Source organism: Lithobates pipiens, unplaced genomic scaffold (assembly GCF_037356315.1).
Source record: "Lithobates pipiens isolate NorthernLeopardFrog02 unplaced genomic scaffold, aLitPip1_a1.2 Scaffold_10, whole genome shotgun sequence".
Taxonomy (NCBI): domain Eukaryota; kingdom Metazoa; phylum Chordata; class Amphibia; order Anura; family Ranidae; genus Lithobates; species Lithobates pipiens.
This window is the reverse complement of record NW_027507686.1, coordinates 84,009,086-84,027,819: the sequence shown is the minus strand read 5'-3', so window position 1 is coordinate 84,027,819 and position 18,734 is coordinate 84,009,086. Positions and strand designations below refer to the sequence as shown.

General features: G+C 41.9%; 1 protein-coding gene across 1 annotated transcript in view; it reads left to right on the top strand.

The window, feature by feature from the left end:
* LOC143941961 (transmembrane protein 272-like) overlaps positions 1-17,384 on the top strand; it is a 101,189-nt gene extending 83,805 nt beyond the window's left edge. The window contains exon 6 of the mRNA XM_077463353.1: positions 17,245-17,384. Within this exon, the coding sequence (XP_077319479.1) occupies positions 17,245-17,307 (63 nt within the window). The 3' untranslated portion in view covers positions 17,308-17,384. The remainder of the gene's footprint in view (positions 1-17,244) is intronic.
* The last annotated feature ends 1,350 nt before the right edge of the window (positions 17,385-18,734 follow it).

Below are 18,734 nucleotides of genomic sequence, written 5' to 3'. Positions count from 1 at the left end.
TCAGCATAAGATTCTTTTTATTTCATCAAAAAATTCATCAAAAAAATTGGGCAATATAGTGTGGTGGTTTTTTTTATTTTATTTTTTATTTTTTGCATTAAATTTCAAAACGTGTGTGTGTGTGTTTGTTTTTTTTTTTTTTTTTTTTTTTTTTCCCAAAAAAAATTTGCATTTAATAGCTGCACAATTACTGTGTGGGGAAAAAAAATTGCAATACCCACCATTTTAATCTTTAGGGCCTTTGCTTTAAAAAATATTTTTCATGTAAACAAAAAGTGTCAGAGCTTTCTCTTCAAGTGGTTAGTAGAATGGGTGATGTGTGACATACGCTTCGAAATGTTGTGCATAAAATTCCAGGACAGTTCCACCCCCCCCCCCCCCCTAAAAAAAAAAAGACCTCTTTTTGGAAAGTTGACACCCCAAGCTATTTGCGTAGCTTAGGCATGTTGAGTCCATGGAACAACTTATATTACACTTTTTTTTTTTTTTTTTACAAAGTTGTCACAAAATGATAATATTCAAACCTGGTATAGTTAAATGTAGAATTACAAATTACCCCAAAATACATTCGCTGCTTCTCCTGAGTACGGGGATACCACATGTGTGAGACTTTTTGGGAGCCTAGCAGTGTACAGGACCCTGAAAACCAATCGCCACCTTCAGGCTTTCTAAGGGCATAAAATGGTGAATTTACTTCCTCACTACCTACCACAATTTCGGAAGGCCCTGAAAAGATGGCACAAAACCCCCACAAATTACCCCATTTTGGAAAGTAGGCACCTCAAGGTATTTGAGGCATGGTGAGTTTTTTGCAGATCTAATTTATTTTTTAAAATAAAGAAAAGAGGAGAATTTTTTTTTTTTTCTTTCAATTTTCAAAGCTTTGTTACAAAAAGCAAGATCTTCAAAATACTCAATATGTCTCTCAGCAAATGGCTTGGGTGTCTACTTTCCAAAATGGGGTCATGGGGGGGGGGGGGGTGCTTTTTGGGCATTTCATGGCCTCCAAAACTGTGATAGGTAGCGAGGAGTGAAATCAAAAATGTTTTTAGAAAGCCTGAAGGCGGTGCTTGGTTTTTGGGGTCCTATATGTGGTTAGGTTCCAAAAAAAGTCTTGCATACTCGGAAGCAGCAGGATGTATTTTGGGGTGTAATTCCACATATAAACATGGCATGTGTGAGCAATATATCATTTAGTGACAACTTTGTATAATTTTTTTTTTCCATTTTTCAATCACTTGTGACAAAAATATTCAATGGGCTCGATTCATCGTCATTTGGCTATAGCGCGGATCTCAAGTGGTTAAAGAGAGCTCTATTTCTGGGGAAAAAAAACACACATTTTGTTTGGGTACTGCATCGCATAATCAGTGCAATTATCAGTTAAAGCAGCGCAGTGCCAAATTGGAAAAAGTGCTCTGAGCAGCCAAGCAGCCAAATCCTCTGGGGCTGAAGTGGCTAACTTTTTGATGCCATTCTTCTTCTTTTTTTTTTTTTTTTTTTTGGAGATGTACCTGTATATTGCTGCTCTTACCTGGTTATTTCTATGCCTTTTATTGCCAGAGGACATATATGATTATTATGATTTGTGTGCAGAATTTGTTTAAAAAGCATTGTGCAGAAATTAAAACTGCTGAGAAGTTGGAGAAAATGCATTCCTAGGGATACCCTGGGCTTACCTCCTGTGACCTCTTCTAGCTAGAGCCCAGGTAGAAAAAGACAATCTTTAGGAATTGGTCATTATTCAAGACAGATACTATAATTGTCTTATTAAAATGTAACTTATCAGTTATCACCTTAAAAACTAGCTAAAAAAGAAATTCATTTTGATTACCTCTCAAGAAAATACACTTTAAAGTTTTGAATCCGAGTAGCATAATTTTGCATAAGAGTAACTCCACTTTTATCACTGGGTAATCCATGTATATTGCATGGATTTTAACTAACTTGATAGTAGATTCTTACCTTTTTGTTGCTCTTTAAAAATGGCCATTTGTTTCACCATGTCCTTTGAATATTGATTCTGAATGGAAGAGACTGGTTCATCATCAGCTGGTGCACTGTTCATGTTTGAATGAGAAAAGCTGCATCCTTTAGAATTATTCAACCTTTGGGGAGTACCCCCCTAAAATTGAAATTCCCATTGCAGGGCATGTATAAAAATGTGACTTTGTATCTTAGTTCAGACTTCTGGGATAATCGGTGAGCCCAGTCACTCCTATTACATTTAGGGAGACATTCAGACTGCCATATTGCAATCGATTTTATAGAACATTATAGTGGTTGCAGACTGAAATGGAAGAATGGCTTGTGCTATATAATTATTATTTTTTAATTATTTGCTATACTTCTTGTTCTTCTTCTTGTTCTTGTTCTTCTTCTTGTTCTTGTTCTTCTTCTTGTTCTTCTTCTTGTTCTTCTTCTTGTTCGTTTTTTTTTTTTCCTCGACGAAAGTGGCGTTAAATCGTACCCCTTACTTGGTGTCCATTAAGATTAAAATGGTTTGGGGGGGGGGCGTGTCCGGACGAGGCAGAGTATTGACACGCGGTGGATGAGCTCCGCTCTCCCTCACAGTATCCACTGCCATCCAGCGCCATCTATTTAGACATTCCCCAACAGACCCTCCACATGATCTCCTGGGATCCCCCTGAGCTGACTTTAACCCATTTAGCGTACCCCAGCTCCATCCCCCGGTTATCGACCGACATCTTGCGGCCTATGAGGCCTCCAGATCTGCCGGGATCGATTGCCGCAATTAGCTGGACTAGCGGTGACCACAATCACCGGCAGGGGCGCCTGCAGACCAACAACGGAGTACAAGTTTTGCACCAGAGATAGAGGTGAGAGGCGGCCATCTTGGTACACCCTAAGCCCACCTGCAGCTCCTCTGTCCCCCCATATCCAGATCCTTACCCCACCATGCCATAGTCACACCCTGCCCGTTGGGGGCTTAACCAGGCTGTGGCTCCAGGGGATTTACCCTTTTGAATCAACCCTGTCCCCATAACCAGGTGCAGCCGCCATCTTACTACACCCATACAGGCCGGATTTGCTTTCAGTGGGGACTCTATAGTTCAACTACCCTGTATCCCCCCCCCTCCCCCCCCCGGGTCCTTATTTCAGTTTCACCACTTTTGGGAGTGCTGCTCCTTGCCTTGCGGTCAGAAACCACTATCCTGCTATACCTCAGACTGCCTCTCTACAAATCCTGGTTGTTGGTTCTCTACCCGTACAGGGTCCCATGTACACCTAATCAGGCAACATGCAGCCACACAACGGTCCTGAAGCAGGCTATAACACTGGGATAGGGCTGATAGGATGCGCTAAAGTTATAATCGCAACCAATTGGGGGCGCATGCGAGACGCGATGCAGTTCACCATCTGTAACCAAGAACTCTATCGATTCAGCGAGGATTTAACAAACTGTAAGGATCTACTACCTTAAATAGTCATATTTTCTATAAACATCCCTACAGTTTATACTAGTGCATGCCGTCGGGCAAGAAGGAGTACAATCACTGTGCGCAACAGCACTCTTTAATCGCACTTACTATGCAATAAGGAGCAGAAGAATATGGCTCAAAAAGGCGCCAGTTCATCGCCGGTACAGTCCCCCACAGCCACCAGTGGCCCTCCGTTTAAATCTTCTTCAACGCAAAATAACAGCGATCTCCCCTCTCACATCACAAAAGCAGACTTGGATTCCAGCTTATCCAAGATCTACGAAAAACTTGTAGACAAAATACAATGTGAACTCCAAAAAACAACAAACACTCACTCAAGAAATGGCAACCTTGGGAGGACGCACAGATGTTCTAGAAACCAAACACAATGAGATATCGCTTGCACACAATGATCTTAGAAGGGACTTTGAACTTTGAACTTTTAACTGAAAACCACTCTTGCTTACAATCACAAGTGGAAGATTTGGACAATCGAAACCATAGGAACGACCTGAGGATTTGTGGTATCCCAGAGTCAGTTTGGATACTGCTGGTATCAGTTCGGTGACAGTTCCACAATCTCCTCCCTGATTTACTTCCATCCTCATTTGTGTATGACAGGATTCACCGGGCCTTACGTCCTAAACCACCCCCAGACAAACCTTCATGGGACATTATTCTATGCATGAAAGACTTCATCGCAAAAGAAAGCATACTTGGAGCATCTAGGAACATGCATAACATTGAATTGGATGGCACAAGAATTCAAATATTTCCAGATAGCTCACAAGCTACCTTGGAGAGGAGACTCAAAAGGAAAGAGGTGGTGATAGAGGTATTCCAATCGGCTCATATTAGATACCGGTGGGGTTTCCCATTCAAATTAACAGTACCACCCAATGGCACCACTTATACAGTCTTCAACATCTCAGAAGGTAAAGATCTCCTTGTAAAGTTGGGTCTCCTGGATCCAGGTACAGTTGCAAGACCTCCTACCACTCCTCATACTTCACCTATCTGGGCCACCCTGGCCACACGTCGAGGACAAGGAAGTTGGTGTCCCACAATCAGAAATTTGGATGCCTGAAGCCATATCTGACTCATACTGAAACTTTACCCTTCTATGTTTTTTTCTTTTTTTTTTTTCTTTTTCTTTCACATGATCCTAAGAACAATTTTTTTATAAAAATGTGCAAGTGGTAAAGGTCTAAAGGTTGGTATTGCCTAATTCCTTCTATAGGATCTCATGTGATCTTGTACACCTTTTTTTTTTTTTTTTTCTCCTCCAACATGTCACAGCATGCTCTTATATTTTTTGTTTATAGTATCCTGTCGTGTCTATCGTGTTCTGCTCTGTCTCTGCTAGTTTGTTCCCCTACTCATAAAGGACTCCTAAAGCATGGTTCAACTAGTGGATACACTTCGACTAATCCTGCTATCCATTGTTTTAATGGTGGATGCTCCATTTGTGAGTAACGGACATTATTGTCCACAACAATATTATTTTTGGTCAGCTAGTGCTTCACATTGACCCCCGAGTTAATAATATTTCTTATAATTGCACTAAAATACTCTATTTTTACATATTTTTGAAAAGGTCAAACAAATATTCTCTATTTTACTTAAGGCATTTTGATGGTGCGTTATTGTGCATTCCAGCACTCTCACTTTCTAGGCGTTCATTATTTCTTGGGTTCTACAGTTCAAGTACCCCAATCTCCATTGTTCACTGATATACAGTATATACTCGAGTATAAGCCGAGATTTTCAGCCCCTTTTTTTAGGCTGAAAGTGCCCCCCTCGGCTTATACTCGAGTCACCGCCGTCTGTCTACCCGATCAGCGTGTCGTGCAGACAGACGGCGGCCATTCCACTATTCAAAAGCCGCGCCTCCCTGTCTGTGATAGGCGGAACACTCAATTTCCCAGCAGTCAGTGGTCCGCCTATCACGGACATCCGCTCATCCTCATACTACGGACGAGGATGAGAGGATGTCTGTGATAGGCGGAACACAGACTGCTGGGAAATTGAGTGTTCCGCCTATCACAGACGGAGGCGCGGCTTTTGAACAGTGGAATGGCCGCCGTCTGTCACAGACGAGAAGAGGTGCGGCGATCCTGGCATGGCCGCCGTATGTGCAGAAGGACACAGGCTCTGGACGCAGGGCGGCTGGACACACAGGGATGGACGGACACACAGGGATGGACAGGCATGTCTCACCCTCGGCTTATACACGAGTCAATACGTTTTTTCCCATTTTTTTTGTGGTAAATTGGGGGCCTCGGCTTATATTCGGATCGACCTATACTCGAGTATATACGGTAGATACAATATGTTACTTTCTAGAAAAAGGTTAACTAGTAAATACATAAAAGAATGAAAACAGGTTCCCCTTGGGGTTTTCAGGCAGCGACAAGAAGCAGAAATAAATTTGTAAAAATATATTAATTTTATTAGTTCAAAGGCTTAATCGCCGTCATAAATTTAAAATGCGGACTCTGGTATATGTTAGTACAGCATATCGATGGGTAAAGGATATATGCAACATTTGGTACAAAGATAGTTACAGGAACAGTTTACAAATACATCAATATTTCAAAAGCTACAAATAGCACCCATGCTACCCCAATGCATTTCGACCTCCAGGGTCTTCTTCGGGGGGGGGGACAAAACCCAAGCAGAAGGGGTGATTATATCGTATATTCTGCAAATAGTCAAAAGAAAAACTTTCAATAAAGTTTTTTAGCCTACAAATTAGCTAATTATTATACCTTATTTCAGTAATATTTACCAGTTCCACCAAACCGTTACTGTTCAACCAGAGACTTTTATTAAAATCTGAAAAAGAAATTTGTGCCTTCTCTCGAATACGGGGAGGGGAGGAGGGAGCACTTCATTGTTGTTGCTTCCTATCCCCCGATTCCCTCGGCTAGGTTTGGCTGGGGGGAGTAAGCCCCGTGCCGGTGGCATTCCGTGATCGCCGTCGCGGGTTGCGCTGTGCGCTTGCGCAAGTTCTCCCCGGGTTTTCATGGGGAGTATTGCATTGTGCATGCGCGCGCGCGCATCATCGCGACGTCGCGCAGGTTGCGTCGGAGACGGCGGTGTTTCCGGGGCATTGTTTGCCTTCCGGAACGCCGAGGAACTGACAGGAGCCATAATTATGGCTCTGGGCGCTGAGAGCAGTGGAGGGGTGGAGAGTAGGCACACCTTTTTAGGAAGGAGGAGAACCACACCTATACTCAAACAATTAAGCAAGTGATATAAATGGGGTGTAGCAGTCAGGACTCATTCATTTGATTCCTGGAACACCATACGATACAGATCATTGAAACAGGTATGGAGGATGTTGAAGAGAGATATTTCCTCTTCCTTTGTTTTTCTCTGTTAATATAATGTGAAGTTAAATAACTATATTACTTTATATTTAGTTGTAGGGCTGCTGCGGTACTGGGGGCTCTCTCTCTCTCTTTTTTTTTTTTTTTTTTTTTTTACTTGCCCTAATGGGGCTAACTTAATCATCTGCAGGCTACAAAACAAGTGCAGCAGATAGAGTATACAGGTATTATATTATCAATCATTAATGCTACTAATATCTTTTTCGTTTTCACTGCACTTTCTATCACTAATACCATCGCAGTCACATCACCATATGCAGATGGGGTCAGTGTTTTTTTTTCCTCCACAACCTACACATTTTGGTTTGTTCGCACCACTTGTTAATCATTTACGAATAATAGTAACACCACTTCACAATAACGATAATCATCATACTGGTGACTCCACAGTTTTCTACTAAATTGCTTTTGTCTAAACATATAATATTTGGGCAACTAAGCATTACTTTTCTTCCACTTTCTATTTCTTATTTATATTCATATATGCACCTATATAATAGAACAATATTGTAACGCAACATTTTATCTATTCACTTAGAATATCTTGACGTGGAACACTTAATTTATATTTTATTATATTTCATTATTTTTAGGTGTGGCCACCTAGGGTGTGCCAAGAACCTCCTCTTCTGTTCCTCTGGTTCCCCTGGATAAACTCCAGATACTGTCAATTCTTGCAAGTCAGCGATCGATGCCCCTGGGAAGTCATTTTCCTCTTCCCCCCCCCCCCCCCCTTCTTTCCCCCAGTTTGGTGGGTGGATGAAGTGGGTTAGAACAGCAGGGCAGCGGTACCAGGATGACCCTTCGAGAGAAGGCACAAATTTCTTTTGCAGATTTTAATAAAAGTCTCTGGTTAAACAGTAACGGTTTGGTGGAACTGGTAAATATTACTGAAATAAGGTATAATAATTAGCTAATTTGTAGGCTAAACTTTTTTTATTCAAAGTCTTTTTTTCTTTTGACTATTTGCAGAATATACGATATAATCACCCCTTCTGCTAGGGTTTTGTCCCCCCCCCTGAAGACCCTGGAGGTCGAAATGCATTGGGGCAGCATGGGTGCTATTTGTAGCTTTTGAAATATTGATGTATTTGTAAACTGTTCCTGTAACTATCTTTGTACCAAATGTTGCATATATCCTTTACCCATCGATATGCTGTACTAACATATACCAGAGTCCGTATTTTAAATTTATGACGGCGATTAAGCCTTTGAACTAATAAAATAAATATATTTTTACAAATTTTATTTCTGCTTCTTGTCGCTGCCTGAAAACCCCAAGGGGAACCTGTCCTTTCATTCTTTTTAGAATATTTAGGGGTGTGCAGCCAGCTCGTTGTTTTATTTCCAAGCACTTTCTCTTTTTTATTACAACTAGCAAATACATAGGCAAGATTTTGATATATGGTATTTGTGAAAATACAGATGGCAACACAGTGTTCACCAGTTTTTTTTTTTTCTCCATCTCAGGCAATTTTTTTATTTTTAATGTTTATGGTGTCAACCATATTACCAATACCACACCAACTCTCCCATATGCCCTGCCCTGGGCCTTGTGATCCATTGCCACTACCCCATAACCATTGTCTCCTTTTTACACCTCTACAATGGGTCTCAGGGTGATCTCTCTCAATGCCCAGGGCATTAATTCACCTCACAAGAGAAAGAAAGCCTTTCGCCACTATAAAAGATTGGGCGCAGATATAATCTTAATGCAAGAAACCCACTTTGCTCCAAACACCCTAAATTCTTTGACAAGTTTCAGCCTATTTTTTTTGTACTACTTACAACACAAAATCTAGTGGAGCCGCCATATTCATTAGGAACTCGTTAGTTTTTGAGATTCAGAATGTCTATAAAGACCCAGACAGTCGTTATTTAATTTTGAAAGGCACAATTGAAGGTCGTTCCATCACTATTGCCTCGGTTTATGCTCCAAATGATGCCCATTCAAGCTTTTTCAACAAATTTTTCGATGTTCTAGACCAGTGATTCTCAACCAGGGTTCCGCGGAACCCTGGGGTTCCTTCAGCATTGGGCAATTTCTGCCTCTCAGATAAGTTCCCACTGACACCATTGATCTATTTAGCTATCTGTAAGGAGGCAATTCTTCCCAATGACCACAAGTGTAAGGACCATTCTTCCCACTGACCATCACACTAATGTATCATGAGTTGTAGATTTCTAATTTTTAGCAGGGGTTCCCTGAGACCGGAGAACTATTTCAAGGGTTCCTCTGTGTTGAAAAGGTTGAGAGGCTGTTCTAGACAATTATCATTTCACGCATTTAATAGTGGGTGGTGATTTCAATTTAGCTGCCCATTTGGCTCTGGACAGAAGTAGTTGTCCCATCCTCTAAAGCTTTCCCCAAATCTCTGAACAGATCACTATATATATATATATATATATATATATATATATATATATATATTCATCAATTAGTAGATACTTGGAGAGCCTACAACATAGGCATCAAATCCTACACATTCTATTCCTACCTGCATAACCGCTTTTCCCAACTGGATTATATCTTCTGCACCCCAGTTCTACTTGCCAATTCCTCTAAGGCAGATATCCATACATGTCCTTGGTCTGATCACCACATCTCCTTTGACACTTCATGCATAGGTCTAGTCAATACAACAAGCTCATGGCGAATTAATAATTCCTTGCTCACTGATCCGTCAAGCAACTAAAAAATACTATCTCACAGTGAGCAATATTTGGATGGCACATAAGGCGGTGATGAGAGGCGATCTGATGAACATCGCCTCAACCAAAAACAAATCCAAACTAGCGGACATTAGGTCCCTCACGAAGGATATAGACCATTTGTATCATAGAAACAACCAAAACCCATCTAGTGACCTCCTTAAAAAAATCGAAAGAAACGTACTACCTTAGAGACACACTATTAACTTCGGACACCGAAAAAGCGCTCGGATGGTCTAAAGCTAGATTTTTACTCAACAGCAATTCATATTCCACCATGTTCGCTAAAAAATTAAATCAATCCATGAAACCACCCCGCACATACACATTATGCAATGCATCTGGAAACAGTGTCTCATCCCAAAGAAGTCATGAAACTGTTTCTAGACTTCTATAAAAATCTCCTTTCTGTACCAAAATCCTCCTTAGACTGGCTTAAGGACATTACACTACCCACTCTCTCTAGAGAACAAATCGAATCTCTCAACGACCCATGTACTGACATTGAAATTGATAGAATCATTGGAACATTAAAGATATCCACAGCTCCTGGCCCGGACGGCTTTTCTACGTTCCTATTATAAAATATTTGCCTCTACTACACCACACCTTACTAAACCAGGGCTTGACAAATTTGCTTAGAATCTAGGAGCCAGCTGAAAGAGTTAGGAGCCAGTTATTTAAATCCTCTACCCAGGGCCCAGAACTGCATGTCTGGGGCATCGGACAATAAGAATTGCTCATGCCTGATGCCAAGAGAAAAAGGCAATATTTAAAAATAAAATAAAAAAAATCAACTTTTGTTTTGTTATAAGTTTTTGCAAATACGTTTTTTCTCCTCCACTGATGTGCTTTGATAGACGGCACTGATGGGGCGGCATTGAGGTTGGAACTGATGGGCACTGGCAGGTGGCATTGATGGACACCAATAGGCAGCACTGAGGTGCCACTAATGGGACCTGGCAGGTGGCACTGATGGGCAGGTGACACTAACTGGCATTGGCAAGCGACACTGGATTGCACTGGCAGGTTGCACTGCTTGGCACTGGCAGGTGGCACTAATTGGCAGGTGGTAATAGGTGGCATTGGCAGGTGGTACTGATTGGCACTGGCAGGTGGCACTAACTGGTGGATGGCACTGGCAGGTGGCACTAACTGGCATTGGCAGGTGGCAATGGGTGGCAGATTGGCAAGTGGCACTGGATTGCACTGGCAGGTGGCACTAACTGGCACTGGCAGGTGGCACTAAATGGCACTGGCAGATGGCATTGGCATGTGGCACTAATTGGCATGTGGCAATAACTGGCACTGGCAGGTGGCGCTGGATGGGACGTGGCACTGACAGATGGCATTGGCAGATGGCACTGATTGGCACTGGCAGGTGGCACTAGGGGCAGGTGGCACTGGCAGATGGCACTAACTGGCATTGGCAGGTGGCAATGGGTGGCACAGATTGGCAAGTGGCACTGGCAGATGGCACTAACTGGCACTGGATTGCACTGGCAAGTGTCACTAACTGGCACGTGGCATTGGCATGTGGCACTAACTGGCACTGGCAGGTGGCACTGATTGGCACTGGCAGATGTTATTGGCATGTGGCACTAACTGGCATTGGTAGGTGGCAATAACTGGCACTGGCAGGTGGCACTGACAGATGGCACTGGTTGGCACGTGGCACAGGTTGGCACTGGCAGGTGGCACTAACTGGCATTGGCAGTTGGCATTGGATGGCGCTGGCAGGTAGCACTGGCAGGTTTCACAGCCAATAGTGTAACTGTGAAACTGAATGCTCCCTGCAGTGCTGCACTGTGTTAAACTGTATGGAGAGAGGAGCTGACACATTCAGCGTGATGTCCGAAGTGGGCGGGACCCGGGGGTGGGCGGGACCCAGCAGCTTTCCAGCCAATGATGGGCTGCTTAAGAAAGGGGAGGGGCCAGATACACGTATTTGCCCGCCCAGATCCCATCCCATTGGCTGGTGTTGGAAAGCTGTGTCCCGCCCACCCCGACATTCAGCCTCAATTTTGACAGCTCCTCTCTAAACACATTTTCACACACTGCGGCGCTGCTCTGCCAACAGTGTGTGGAGAAGGAGGAGGATGTCAGAGGCTGCTGAGCCGCTCTCTTCCTGCTCCATCCCGACTACCAGACAGTGCTCCGTGTCTGGAGGCACCAGACACAGAGCAACAGAGGCACCTGTCAGTGACAAAAACCCAGGCGCCAGGGCACAACTTCTAGTCGCAACGGCGACCTGGCGCCTGGGATTTGTCGAGCGACCATTTCCCATCTAAAATGCTTTAGCTAATATGTCCCTTCTCCCCAAACCAAATAAAGACCACGCCACCCCCCAAAACTACCACCAATATATAATATTATTAATGTCTTAAAAATATTTGGCCGTATTTTGGCAGACAGATTATCCTCTGTTATCTCTCCCTTAGTAGTTCCTGATCAACCAGGCTTCATTCCAAACACACAAATAACAGATAACATACAACTGACCTCAAACATTATTCAAGACTCCAACATACATTCCAAACCCGCACTACTACTTGGCCTTGATGTACACAAAGCTTTTGATGGCGTTTCCTGGTCATATCTTGACACTTTACTCCCCAAATATGGCATTAACAATGATTTTTTACATGGCTTTAAGGCTCTTTATCACAACCCACAAACACATATTAAACTCCCAGGCAACAACTCTGACTTTTTTCCCCTGACCAAGGGTACCAGACAGGGTTGTCCCCTCTTCCCTCTACTTTTCGCACTTGCAATAGAACCCCTAGCCTGCGCTATTAGAAACAACATAAACATTAAAGGATACTATAAGGGATCCAGAGAATACAAATTAAGTCTTTATGCTGATGATGTGCTTCTATTTATAACTGACACTCTTATCTCCCTACCCAATCTAACTCAAACCCTTGATATCTTTCATGACCTGACAGGTCTGTGTGTAAATTTATCTAAGTGCTTAGCTTTACCGATCAATATTCCCCCAGCCTTAATATCTTCACTTAAAGATAAATTCTCATTCAATTGGAGCGCGGATCCGTTTAGATATCTAGGTATCCAGATTTAGAAAAATGGGGTTCCCTCGCACTATCAAAGTGAAAAATATCTGAATGTGGTATGTCGGTTAGATTGCTGCTAGACCTAAAGTGTATACCATGCACTTGAACAACAATAAAGGGTGATCAGCGCAAACTATATACCAAATATTACTACAAATATGGAAAATCCTTGTTTGATATGTATTCTACTTCATAGATAAAGTGCAATAAATCAATAATTATATCAATACTATTGGTGAATCCTAATGCAAATTGCTGCTGTACATGCGATTATTTAGCTGCTGTGCAAAATACTACTGTGCAAACAAATCATTTGCTGTGCATGCGATTATTTAGCTGGATTTTCCATCTTTGTAGTAATATTTGGTATATAGTTTGCGCTGATCACCCTTTTTTTTATTAATAGGTATCCAGATTGCTCCATTAGATAAATCATTATACCAAGCAAGCTACCCTCCCTTAATTAACAGTATTAAAAATCTGCTTAAACTTTGGTCACCATACCAGATTTCATTCTCTGACAGAATAGTGGCCGTAAAAATATTACCAAAACTTTAGTTTTTTCTTTAGAGCCCTTCCTCTTAGGCTTCATGCACACGAGAATCTGTTAAACGTGTGTTCAGAGGCAGTTGGACACTTTTTTTCAACTGCCCCTGAACTCATTCAATGTTATCCTATGTGTCCATGTACATAGTCTCGTTTAACCTAGTTTTTCCAGAAGCAAAAAAAGGGTTCAGATGCAAAAGTTTCCATGTTTCAGATGCAAAACGCGGCAAAACGCCACTAGCACGTTTTGCCGCGTTTTCGTTTATAAGCGTTTTTAAAGGTGACCTATTTATTTATTTTTTTTACATTAAAAATCTCAAAAATGATTGCAAATGATGAAAAACCATGAAAAAAATATTTTAAGCAATTGCAAGTGGACAATCCACAACTTGTGGCAAGTGACATGGCAGGTGGCAAGTGACGTGGCAAGTGGACAATCCACAACTTGTGGCAGGTGGACAATCCACAACTTGTGGCAGGTGGACAATCCACAACTTGTGGCAAGTGGATAATCCACAACTTGTGGCAGGTGATGTGACAAGTGGACAATCCAAAACTTGTGGCAAGTGACATGGCAGGTGGCAAGTGACGTTGCAAGTGGACAATACACAACTTGTGGCAGGTGATGTGGCAAGTGACACGCTAAATACAAGTACACTGCTGCTCTCACAGCTGCTGATACTCACTCTGGTCTCACAAAATTGCTGAAATAGTTAATAATCCTGTTTTTTGAGCTGCGGAGGGTCTCTGATGTTAGCTTAACGAAACGCTTCTAGACGCAAACGTGGTAAAACGCAGTAAAAGCCGCTAAATCGTGGTAAAAATTGCGGCAAAACTGGCATTTCTAAACGCCGGTTGCAGCTTTTAAAAACATGTGTCCAGCAGAGTTTGCGTCTGCTTCTCGTGTGCATGAAGCCTTACTCTATCTAAAAAAACAAAACATTAGATTCCTTTCAGAGAGACATCAATAAATGCATTTGTCTAAAGAAGAAACCCAGATTTGGCTATTCCCTTATTACTAGACCCCAAATAAAAGGAGGTCTCGGCATCCCTATCCTTTGGGTAAATCTGGCCAAAAGATAGTAAAGCCAATTAGACCAATGGTATGCCCCTTCACTTCATATCCCTTGGCTCAGTTTTGAGGAAGAATCTATCCTACCCTACAATCTACAAGGACTCCTTTGGTCCAAGACTATCCCAACACAAAAATGAAGACACTTAAACCTTTTCATCACTCACACCCTTCAACTATGGAATAGACAAGTCACTAAATTCTAATTATTCTCTGACACCCCCCCCCCGCCCCGGCTTCCTTTCTAGATGACCCTCACCCCCCCCCAAATGGAGCTCAAGATCAAAACTTTCTAACGTATTGGAAGTTACATAACCTAACACATTTAAAATCGCCCTCCCACAATAATTCATTCCTCACTTTTTCTAGTCTATAAACAAAATATGATTTCCCATCTACTGAACTAGAGAACTATACAAAAATAAGACCATTCTATCAGAAATATCATTCACTTACACTCCCCCCACACAATTTGAGCAAATTTGTATCTCCTCCCCTTGTGATAGGGGTTTAATCTCTAGAATGTATAACTGTTTAAATTAGACCAATATGCCTGAGAAATCACACCCCATGCTACAATGGGATTTAGATTTAAATACCTCATTTACTCTTGATCAATGTGATACTAATTTTACAAATCTACATAAATGTACCAAAACAACCTCGATCAGAGAATCTGCCATCAAATTACTCTCTAGATGGTATCTTACCCCTGCTTAACTCATTTTATCCCTCACTATCCCCACTCTGCTTTAGGGGTTGCCCCTCTCAGGGAACACTTTTACATATCTTTTGGGATTGCCCCCACATAAAAAACACTTGGCACAAGGCCAGCACAATCATAGAAAAAATATCCGGTAGAAAGGTTTCTCCAACACCACAAATATGTCTTCTATTCTTCCTTATACAAGACATTCCAATGATTAACACAAGGCTAATCCACACATTCCTCAGCTCTATTCATTGGGCCATAGCCTTTAACTGGCGCTCCACTATGGTACCTTGGCCACAAATTCTCAACCGAATGAAGAACATCAAACTTTCTGAAAGAATTCACCACATGTTATGATTCAATGTCCCTCTATCAAAAAAAATGGATTCTCTGGGATACCACCTCTTTGATTTAGGAAAAGGGGATAGGGGGGAAAAAAGGAGGAGAAAAGGGGGAAAAAAGAAAAGAAGAAAGGAATTTTTGGTTTTATTTATTTTTTTATTTCTTTTTCCCTCTTCCCATTCTAAGCATATATGCATTTGTCGTTATTTATTCACCCCACTACAATACTCTTGATTGGCCTGATTATAACTGCGATTTTTTTTTTTTTTTTTTTTTTTTTTTTTTTTCCTGACCAACCATATTCCTTTTCCATTTCCTGTACAACATACACTGTCAAAGATATTTGTATATTTACCTGTACCATCATTGTAATTGTTTTATACCTTGACTTTTTTCATAATAAAATCGTTTAAAACCATTTTAATCTTTTTTGTTTACAAAGGGAAAACATTTTTTACCTACATATATTCCCTGCATTAAGGTAAAAAAAAAAGTTCCACCATTTGTATTGCCCCCTCACCCTCTAAATACTTTGAGTTCTCATTCAATCCAGTACTGTGAGCATCTGCTCTCTCCTCCCTCCCCTCTTACAGGACAGAGGCAGCAGTGGGAGCCATTGGCTCCTGCTGCTGTCAATTAAATCTTAACTGTGGGTCTATGGACACAGAGCAGGGCTTGGGAGCATGCCTGAACATATGCCACCATAGGAAACCAATTCCTATGGTAGCACACTGAGAAGAGGAGGAGCCTAGTGCACCAACAGGTGACTCAGAAGAAGAGGAGAATCGGCCACTTTGCGCACTAGAGCACGGAGCAGGTAGATATAACCTGTTTTGTGGTTTGTTTTTATTTATTTTTATATAAATAAAACAAAGTTTGCAACCCCCTTTTAATCCACAATCTAATGAATGGGTCCAAAAACACTGTTTTAATTAAAGAGGAAACTGCAGTCTGCTCACTTAATTTATAATAAAAAAATTTTTTCGCCATTTCTGAAGCATTTTTCCAACCAATTTGCATAATTTATATATACCGTGATTCTGTACTTGCCAAATATGCTGCAGAAATCTCCCTCCACCAAGTCTGGCTGCAACCATTTTAACTGAGGGCAGCTGAAGTTGCTGCCTGTTCACTTTACACAGACACAGGCATACCTCCAGTACTGCAGCTTGGCCCTTATGCCTCATCTCCCTCTGCCTTTCCTGACAAACTCTCAGGCCGCGTACACACGGGCGGACTGTTCGCCCAACTTTGTCCGCTGAACAGTGTTTGGGCGGACAGTCCGCTCGTGTGTGGGCTTTCAGCGGACAGTTTCAGCGGACAGTTTGACGAACAAGGTTTTACGGAATTTCCGAAAAACTGTCCGCTGAAACCTTGTTTCAGTGAACAGTCCGCTCGTGTGTAGGCTTGTTCATCAAACTAAGTTCCGCGCATGCTCAGAAAGGATTTACACGCCGAAAGTTATAATGCAGTGTATAGGACGTCGTATTTTTTGTCCCGTCGTACGTGCCGTTCACGTCATCGCACACGGTTTCAGCAAACTGTTCGTCCGTCGTGTGTGGCCATGTCCGTCCATGCTAATTTTGAGCGGACTGTTTGCCGAAACTGTTTGACGGACAAAGTTGGGCGAACAGTCCGCGCGTGTGTACGCGGCCTCAGAGAGAGAGCTGTGCATGATATTATAAGCCTAGGCTTTTTACCAGACAAGAAACCAGAAGTGGGCTATATAAGGCATTTACTGGCAGAAAAAAAGTTTTACTATCCAAAGTTAAAACGACAAGGGAAGAAGATTTAATAGATGGAAGGTCCACTTTAATGTTAATACTCGTTTCTAAAACCATTATTACATGCATGACTATAATGTAGATTATTTTCTAGATACATTAAAATAGTTACTTGTACCTGACAAAATATAACAGTGTTTGTTTGTTTTTGTTTTTTTTAGTATGCACGTATGGCCATGGAAGCTAAAACAGAAACCGCACATCTGGTCTCATCAGAAAACTAAGTTGACACTTACTTGAAATAACTGCATTTTGATGGATAATTAAATATGAACAAATATATTGTACATAAAAATCTTAATGTTAATTTGCCTTTTGATGATGGCTTTGTTATACATAAATGTAATTGCATCCTAATTGTAGTACTATTATTTCTTGAGTTAACTCTGAAAAATATTGCATAATGACTGTATTCTAAACACCTCAACGTGGTATTCCACCCAAACGTATAACTGCCACCTATACGTTTCCTCCTCCCTGGGGGGCGTCAGCGACCCATTTTTGACATGTCCCTTTACCCACTTCCGGAGACTAGGCTGCAGCCCGATCTCCTAGAAGTCCAGCCCCCCCCCCCCCCCCCTCCTTCCCCTGACCACCGGGCCGAATTAGAAATCACAGGACGCTTTGCACATGCCCAGTAGGGGACCAGCTAAGAAAGCCGGCAGCAGCCCCCAGTAGTCAACCCCAAGATCGGCTAGGGTGTGTCAGGAAAATGTTAAGCTTCTCCCTATAAGCATGTTATTTCTTTGTGCTTAAAAGCACAAATACAGCTCTTATATAATGCCAGGAAATCATGCTCGTTTATCTCTCAAAGTAATGCAAACAGATGCTGGTATCGCCTGGAGCTCAGTATAATCCTGAACAAAATAGCCAGGCTGCTGTTATTTATACTAAACACCTGGATAATAAGAGGTTGGTGGCTTTAGAATCAGCCAATCAGACACGTGTATTCTTTCAAAAGAACCAATAACACACATGTATATATTAAAATAGAAATGCAGTAGTGACATGTGCAAAACCATGAGGCAAGCACATGGTTCTGAACACGATTGTGTGCACATTCCCACTGCTGCCAATGATGTGAGCCGTACTCCATTATAGCCCAGTGGGGCATAATTTTGTATGAGTATGTTGTGCTTCCCAAGAACGCAGATCTGCCTACTTAGGAGTTTAAATGCGATCGCCATGGAGTGGCCAGTCACTTGGTGATGCATAAACAAACATCCTTAAAAGAGCAAACAGATCAGCCGTGTCCATGGGAAGGTTTCCACATCCAATGGTTTTCCACCAGCGTCTGTGCGCATACCCTTGCATGAGTGTATTACAGCAAAACAGACACTGGGGGGCATATGACAAAATACATTAATAAAAATTTCCACAACAGGTGCCAACGTTGCGTTCTCCCTGGACAGGTAAGTGCCTTAATAAACGTCAGCAGCTACAGTATTTGCTGACTTTTAAGTTTTTTTCACCCAGGCTAGACCTCCTCTTTAACTCTAAAGGCCAAAATCCGCTTACAATTATATTGGGCATAACAAATCTTTATCTCCAGATGCTTTATGTGCATAAGTAAGAAGTTTGCCAAAAATTCACCTGGCATGGATTCGATTTAGGGAAAATAGAACCATACAGTCTTCACAAGTAAGGATGG